The 8,060-nt window shown below is 39.9% G+C and overlaps 1 protein-coding gene across 2 annotated transcripts in view; it reads left to right on the plus strand.

Moving 5' to 3' along the window:
• The window catches only part of sanbr (SANT and BTB domain regulator of CSR), a 27,394-nt gene that overhangs the window by 18,116 nt on the left and 1,218 nt on the right, over positions 1-8,060 (plus strand). For both annotated transcript variants that reach the window (XM_005735142.1, XM_005735143.1), the window contains 4 exons: positions 4,532-4,617; positions 5,018-5,046; positions 7,722-7,795; positions 7,894-7,982. In XM_005735142.1, coding sequence (XP_005735199.1) covers positions 4,532-4,617; positions 5,018-5,046; positions 7,722-7,795; positions 7,894-7,982 — 278 coding nt within the window. The remainder of the gene's footprint in view (positions 1-4,531; positions 4,618-5,017; positions 5,047-7,721; positions 7,796-7,893; positions 7,983-8,060) is intronic.

The raw sequence follows: 8,060 nt of genomic DNA on the forward strand, positions 1-8,060 counted from the left end.
GTCTTCCCCAGGATAGAGAGGCACCCCTGTAGCAAGCTCCACAGCTACCAGCCCCAGAGCCCACATGTCAATTGCTTCATCACATGGAATGCCAAGCATAACCTCGGGTGCACAATAACCAACCGTCCCCAGACGGTGACCAGGAATCAGTGCAGAAGCGGGATGTGCGAGGCCAAAGTCTATAACTTTGACTTTGACGGGAGACTCATGGCGATTCACAACCATTATGTTTCCAGATTTGAGGTCAGCATGCACTATTCCCACAGAACCCAGGTGGAACAGAGCATTTGCGAGCTGATGCAAAATGGGACTGAGTTCTCTTATTGGGAGACCCCGGTTTTTCCGGTCCCCTATGTAGTCCCACAGGCTTTGGTCGAGGAGTTCGAAATTTAAGCAAATACGCTCTCCATCGAGGAAATAGCCGTTCCATTCAACAATGTTGCACCTGTCTGGATCCAAGCGTCGCAGCTGCTCCAGGATGAAAATTTCCAGTTTTGCCTGTTGCTGAATTTTAGGGTTGCCCTTGTTGACTTTGATAGCCACAGTTTGGTTGTTTTTTGTATTGCGACATTTGGTCACAACACCAAAGCCTCCTTCCCCAAGGAAAGCCTCTACCACGTGGTGATCTCCCAAAATGGTCCCTTCAGGTATTTCAAGATCACCTTCTGAGGAAGATGATATTTCAGAATCACCTTCAGAGGAAGATGATATTTCAGAATCATCTTCAGAGGAAGATGATATTTCAGAGGAAGATGGGTTTGCTGAGGTGTTGACGTGTTCTTTTTGTGGAAATTCAACTGAGTTTTGGAAACTGCAGTTGAATTTTTCTGATCCACGACTTTTTTCAAGCTCATCTGAGCCAAAGGATGGGTTGGCTGACATGGTGTAACGTGTCTGCTTGTTTTGTGAATTGGTGAGAAACAAAACTGAACTTGGTTTGGTTTCTGTCATAAAATGCTCTCAAAACTTCTCGAAAGGGTTTTTGTTGCTGTCAGGTCAATGTCCGTTAAGCGATAAAGTACAATAGGTGGGCGCTTCTATTTATGTGTTTTGGGATCAAAGCAAAGTTGCCACGTCAGAAAGGATCAAAGCAAAGTTGCCGCATCACATGGAATCAAAGCGTTCTAATATGTGCGCGCATGCGCACACACGTGGTTGTTTGTGTAATGTTGTTCACACTAAGAATTTTAAAAGGAAACTGACAGTTACAAAACTTTTTTCGTTTATTTGTATTTGTTTTGTTGTTGTTTTTTTTCTGCATACCATGTCCAGCTTTTCTGTATAAAGTAATGAAGAATCTTGGATTTGGTGCTTAAAACTTCGTGAAACTGTAACCGTATTTCATTCACCATAAATCACTATCTGATTTTGAATAGTTTTCTTATCAGATACAGAAGTCTAAAACCAACATTTCTCTGCCTGGGCTGCCTTGTAGCTCTGCACGTTGTCTCTTCAATGTGTGACCCCCTCCCTCCCCGAACAGTCGGGGGTGAGTGCACTAACGTGTCCGGTGTTGCCGTTTTAATGAGTGTTTGCTGGAAAACGAAAAATACAAGGAGTCTGCAAGATGGATTTGTACGTTTTCACAATGGGGGAGTTTGCGTAAGTGCTAGTAAATAATTTTCTCGAGCGTGTACGTTACACATGCTAATTTTGGAATTGTTTTTATTATTTTGCTAGCTAGCAAACTCCGGGATAAATGATTGAAATGTACTCAGTGTGATGCAATACGGTGCCGCTATTATAACAGTTAGTTATTGCAGGGTAATTTATGTAATATGCTGTGAATTTAACCAAGACTACACAGCAGTAGCAGTATTGCGAGTTACTTCCCCAAAGTGAACGCTTTAAACGTTAGCCCGATGCTTAACTAGCCAACTTAAGGCTTTCTGATTAAAGGCTAAAAGCGGCGTTGTCACCGAATAAATAGAATATTGATTATATTTTTGTGTATTGCTGCAGTTTTTTCAAGTATTAACTTGGTGCTTTTGGCAACCTTACGGGGAAATAATGGTAATATGGCTGATCCATATGGACACAAAGAATATAGACTTTTTTATGCTACCGAAGTTCCCTCGCTTTCATTCAAAATCTGTTTATCGTTAAACAACTTAAACATAATTGCCTCAAACTCACATTAAGGCCTGTGGGACACTATCAGCCACTGAAACAGTAGACAAATGAATATTTCATACCTTAAGGCTGCCTGTTTGTTTAAGGGAGATGAACAATACATTATAATTGTATATAATAATATCACAGATGATAGATTTAACAGGTTTTTGAAAGATGCTTGTGCATTCTTCAAGTCTTATATGTTGAATTGAACCGAGTATGTCATCTGTTCAAAGCCTCTCCCAGTCAGTGCTGTTCTATGTGCCTGTCTTACTGTACATGATGTTATTAGCACAAACACTTTAAAGGTGATAATTTAGGACTTCAGCAACACAGACTGCAATGTAGTTAAGCATCTTACAGTTAGTTTTGAATGAATGAAAAAAGACAAGCAAACATCTGTCTCCTATTCTTTTGTGTCATGTAAGAAAGAAGCATAAATATCTGAGGAGAAGACTTATTAATTTGGCCTTTCTCATGATCTGACTGAGGTGATGCGAAGTGAAATAGTCATCCTTTTTTGGTAATGTGCTGGAAAAGCTTGAAGATGGAGATTGATAGTGCTTACAAATTGCTTGAATGTCACCCTGAAAAAGGTGTATGAAGTAAAATCTGATTTTGATGCGTTCAGCACAAAATTTAGTCACACAGTCAGGACAACATCTGATTTACCTTCATTGGGAAACATGTTTAAAGCAGGAGTTCAGTACATATTTTGTTTTTTGTACATATTTTTATAGATCTTTATGTTTATTAACTTTTTTATTGTATTCTTATGTTTTTTTTTAATTCTATATATTTTATACATGTGTTACATTTACATTTTCATGTAGCTTTTTAAAAAAACATTTTTTTTGTATTTTGGTATCTTTACCTGTCTCATAAATTCAGGGCTACATCCTTTCTATAGACAAAGAGCTTATCTTGGAGCCTTCAGCTTCTTCTTTAGTACTTTCATAGGTGGATGTAGGAAGTAACAATAATATGTGATGATAATCTGTGATACATGAAATAATCTTATATTAATAGTAATAATGGATCTGTTCCTGTCAGGAAAATGCTTGTGCAGAGGTTTCATTGTCCTTATTACCACCACAGCTCTGCCTCGCAGTGACAGTTTAGTTGCAGTTTCGAGGCTCATTTGTGTACCAGCATAAAGACTTTCCTCGCAGTGAGCTGTGATCTCAACTACTGAGCTGATGCATGCTATAGTTACAGCTGGATATTTTTTTTCTCTTTCGTAAAGCGTTTTCATTAAACAGACTCATTCATTATTAATTGTTTTACATATTTTGTCTTTTACGTAAACAAAACACTGCTAGAATTAAAGTACTAGAAACAATTAAAATACACTGTAATTAGTACTTTTAGCAATTTGATAGATGCCTTTTATTATATTTTTAACATCAGCGTGTTGAAGGACTTGTTGAGAAGAGAGTGCTAATTTATATGCTAAAATATGTTTTTCTTTTTGGCCAAGTTAGTGAAAACACTTTATTATCCTCTAATAGATTTTTTTAAATGCTTGGTGATCATAGTACCCAAAACTAGCTGCATCAGGTAGTACTTCTGAGAGGATCAGAAGTCCCAGGTACTGTATTCTGGTATTGGGTGTTGCAGCTGTAGGGATGACTCTTTCTGAAGCCTCAAGCTGACTGTTTCCTCTCAGATGTAAAAGGCTGATGATTTACAAAACAGACACTGCGTCGTTCAAATAGATGAGGCTCATCATAAAATAAGAGATACTTTACTCTCTGAGCATTGTTTCTAGGGTCCATTCATCCATTTAGTTTACTCTGGTCTTAATAAAGAGCTTAAGAAGAGATATTGTTAGAACTTAGAAATAGGAGGAGCAATTCAGACGTTAAGTTTTTAATACGAATCGCTGGACAGAAAAAAGTGGCACACCTATTCGTCTTCAAAACAGGTTTGACTGACAGCTTAGAACACAAGATGCTGAAACTTTACATACATGGCTGTTACATACTGGGCTGAACTGGCAGCTTATCAGAAGTAGCTTTTGATGTTGGCAGTGTGAGAGCTGAAAAACCCAAAGTCATCCTATTTTCATCACTGACTGGTTTTAATCACGTGATGGCTTCATGTTACCATGTGCTCTGACTAATGATCGCATAATGTTATGCTTACTCATTTCCTTTAACCCGACAGTCCTGTAATCCTCTCGTCACCGAGCGCCTCTAAGTGATTAAAGCAAAATGAGGACACTTGACGAAACGCGATCTATTCATAGCACATCACCGCTGTTCCACCCTCATCTCCACCACCTCATCTATTTTTAACATTTCATTGTCAGTCCTCACAGCTTAAGAATGGAAACTGAAGGCATTTCTCTTTTCAGCCTGCAGATGGCGCTGCAGTCCTTCACTACATCTCATCCTGTTTTTCTGTTTTCCAGCTGCTAAGAAGGCCAAAAAGGCTCACAGACCTCTGAAAAAACAGCTGTCCTCGCCAAACTTCCAACGCAAAGAAAAATCTGAGAAAGTGAGTCAGCAGTTTCATGAATATTTCACTGCGGCTCCTTAGTGCAGTCAAACACGGCAGAGTTCAACCCAAATATCTGACACATCTTATCTGTAACCTACAACAGGATGAATTGTTTTTAGCTGGGTCTTATAAATAACTGAAATGCCCTAAATATGGATACAGAACTGACGTTGTAGCATTTTGGTGCATATCTGATATTAGTAGACATCCTACAGGAAAAAGCTGGATTTATTATTGATACTCCACAATATCTTATTGTGTGTCCATAAAAAGATCTCACACACTGACTTACACTTCCTTTTAGATATTCTGTCATAATTGTTGCTTATCTTTTTTACTTCAATTTTACAACATTCATTATTTTGTCTTCAGAATGTGCTTTTTTTTCCTCCCTCAGTCACAGACCAGGGACAACACGCCTTTCACGTGAGTAGATCTACATGTTTATCCTACTTACAAATTTGCTAAGCAGTAGCTGTGCATTGAAGTTTAATTCTTTAAAATGTAGCTGGAGCTAATATAAAGGTTCAGCACTTTGTATTAATCACATTCATAGACTGTATAGAAAAGATGGATGAAGCCACCATGTTCTCAGTAACTTGTTGTTGAAGTCCTGTTGTGAGGGGTGTGTCATTGCCTTTACAGTCTTGGTGTTTTAAAACTGGGCGTGGCTCCGACTGAAACAGAATTCATGTTGCCACATCTGTGTTTGTTTGCATATTTGGCTAGAAGGAATAAAGCATTATGGGTATTCAAGCTATCCAGACTTCACTTCAATTAAAAATTTCTTTGTCTAGCATGACTTGGATCTTGTCTGTGGCAGAAGAGCCACAGAGAACGATAGTAGCCCATAGACCAGCTGGTGCCCTCTGGTGATGGTAAACAGTTACAACAGGTAAACCAGTCCTGGGTAGAAACCAGTGGATCCGCTGAGCTCAGCTTTTAGGGTTTTCCATTAGGTGGTAGTTAAGGCCATATCATACCGTTCACAGTAATACTGGTATAATGTTGGGCAACGATAAGAAAATGGAATACTGCGATAGAATTTGGGTAAAACGCGCATGCGCAGGGCCCTTGTTTTCATACGCACATGGCGGAAAAAGCATGGCAGTGACGGAGAATGAGGAGGGCAAAAGCGTATTGCTGAATGAAACGGATGAACCAGAACTGGTTTGTAAAAATGCTGCAACTTCAGTGTGGAACTGGTTTAGCTTTCGTCCGTCAGATACACAACAAAGCACTATTTTTGGTAGCGCATGCTAGCGGGCCGTCGTTATTACCGTGTTTTTTGGAAAATACACTTAAAATCAATCCTTTGATTTTTCTGGTTGTGTTTACTGACCTCGAAACGATTTTATGTACACGGCGCTTGAAAATCTGTCAAATGTTTTAGTACGACTTTGCTAAGCTACGAAGCTGCACCGCTTGATGGATTGTCGGAGCATTACGGCTATCGTAGGCGGAGCCTCGCAGAGTGATACGTACTGTGCTTCAACATAATGTTACCGTATTGTGTGTGTATAACCTCTTTAAGTTTTGTGGATATTATACATGGTTATGCTGAGGATATGTGGGCCAGTTTCCACTGGAAATGCCTTTTGGTTAAACTGTCAGCAAGAAATTTTGCACTGTTAAATTTTTATATAACTTTAATGCACATAAAAAAACAGCTGCTTGTTCAAGTGAAAATACATTGATAGATTTTTTTTCCACTAAAAAAGTTGTGGAGTTGTAAAGTATTTTGTCTAGTGTCAGTTATATCGTCAGTTATATCGTTATTGCAAATTTTCAAATATATGTCGTGATAAATATTTTTGGTCATATCGCCCTGCTCTAGTGGTAGTACTTGGTACCAGGTAATGTTTTTGTAGTTTCTCAGCCGAGTTTCCAAGTGATCCAAATCAATTTGAAAACAGACATCAACAGACTGCATGCCAGTCAGTGGCTTCAGACTCCTTCACAAAAATCAAAGCTGACATTTTTGAAATCCGGCAGTGAGGGAAATAGCTACACAAAACCCACCTCTGACCTTCAGCCCAACCAGTCTGGTTTTAACATTAGAACTTTCTTTTTTGATAAGGCTTATGGTCAGGGCTGGATCAAGTGACCCAGAATCCTACCTTAGTTACCCTGCAATAGGCTTAGGCTCTTGGGGTTTCCCATGATGCACTGTTTCTACTTTACTCGCCTCTTTGCACTCTCTGTGTTTATACACCCCTCTGCATTTAATTCTTAGTTATTATCAATCTAAGCTGTCCTCCACAGTTTCTTCTCTCCTGCCTCATGCCCAGCCGGTGGTGGCAGATGGCCCCGCCCCTCCCTGAGCCTGGTTCTGCCGGAGTTTTCTTCCTGTTAAAAGGGAATTTCTTTCTTCCCACTGTCACCAGGTGCTTACTTGAAGGGGGTCATTTGATTGTTGGAGTTTTCTCTGTATTATTGTAGGATATGCCTTACAGTATAAAGTGTCCTGAGGCCACTGTTGTTGGGATGTGGTACTATATGAATAAAGTTTAATTTTAAGTTGATATAGTGACTGTTCTGAGACACATTAGTCCCAGTCAGTAATCATTTTGCCATCTTCATGTGGAAGTTAGCAGGATCTGACTTCTGGTAGCAAGAATGTCAACAGCAACTAGTCAGAGGTGTGTTGCGGTGTTTTGTTTTGAAATGTTTCTCCTTCAGTCTGCGTTTGCGCCATGTTTACTGCATGTGGGAAGGCGCTCTGTGTCCTGATTGGTTGTCGTCACAGGCACAAGTTATTTTGACTTAGGAGTTACAGGTAAGGTGTGGAGAATCAGGTCAGGACATTGTCCTTGGCTGCCTGTTCTCACACTTAACTGGAGATAGTCCCCTTAAGCTGGGTACTCACCCTGGGAAATACTCTGTGGTTAAGGGGAAGCTGCTCCTTTTCAGTGCCTGTTTGTTCCATGTGGGGCTGAAAGTGTACGGCACCAACCTGATATAACAACATAATCTGAACGAATTTCTCTGCTGTAAATCTGGATCAATAACATTGATTGAAAAAACGTATAATCTATTTCTCGTGTTTGCTGTTTGAAGTTAACTGGTGCTCGCTCTGTGGGTGTTTGTGTGTGTTGTAGAGTAAGCGCCCAGAAGAGTAAGTGGGACAGCTCTCGCTCTATGCGCTACAACCAGGACGCTCAGCGAGAGGAAGGTAAAGGAGGACTCATTGATGCTTTTCTATTTTAAGCCACTGAGTCAGACTACGTTCTTTCAGTCTTGCATTAACCACTTTCTTTGCATGTTAACCAGACCAGCGCCGCATGGTGGAGATCATTGGCTACCTGACAAAGATGAGGTTTGGAGACCAGGAACAGAGTAAATCCAAGGATACTAAAGAGGTGGCTGTTTATTTACTGTACACCTAAAATGAGATTGATTGTCAGGGTGCAGGAAATGTGACTTTGACCAGGATTTAT

Source organism: Pundamilia nyererei, unplaced genomic scaffold, assembly GCF_000239375.1.
Source record: "Pundamilia nyererei isolate P.nyererei 1_Seehausen unplaced genomic scaffold, PunNye1.0 scaffold00062, whole genome shotgun sequence".
Taxonomy (NCBI): Eukaryota; Metazoa; Chordata; class Actinopteri; order Cichliformes; family Cichlidae; genus Pundamilia; species Pundamilia nyererei.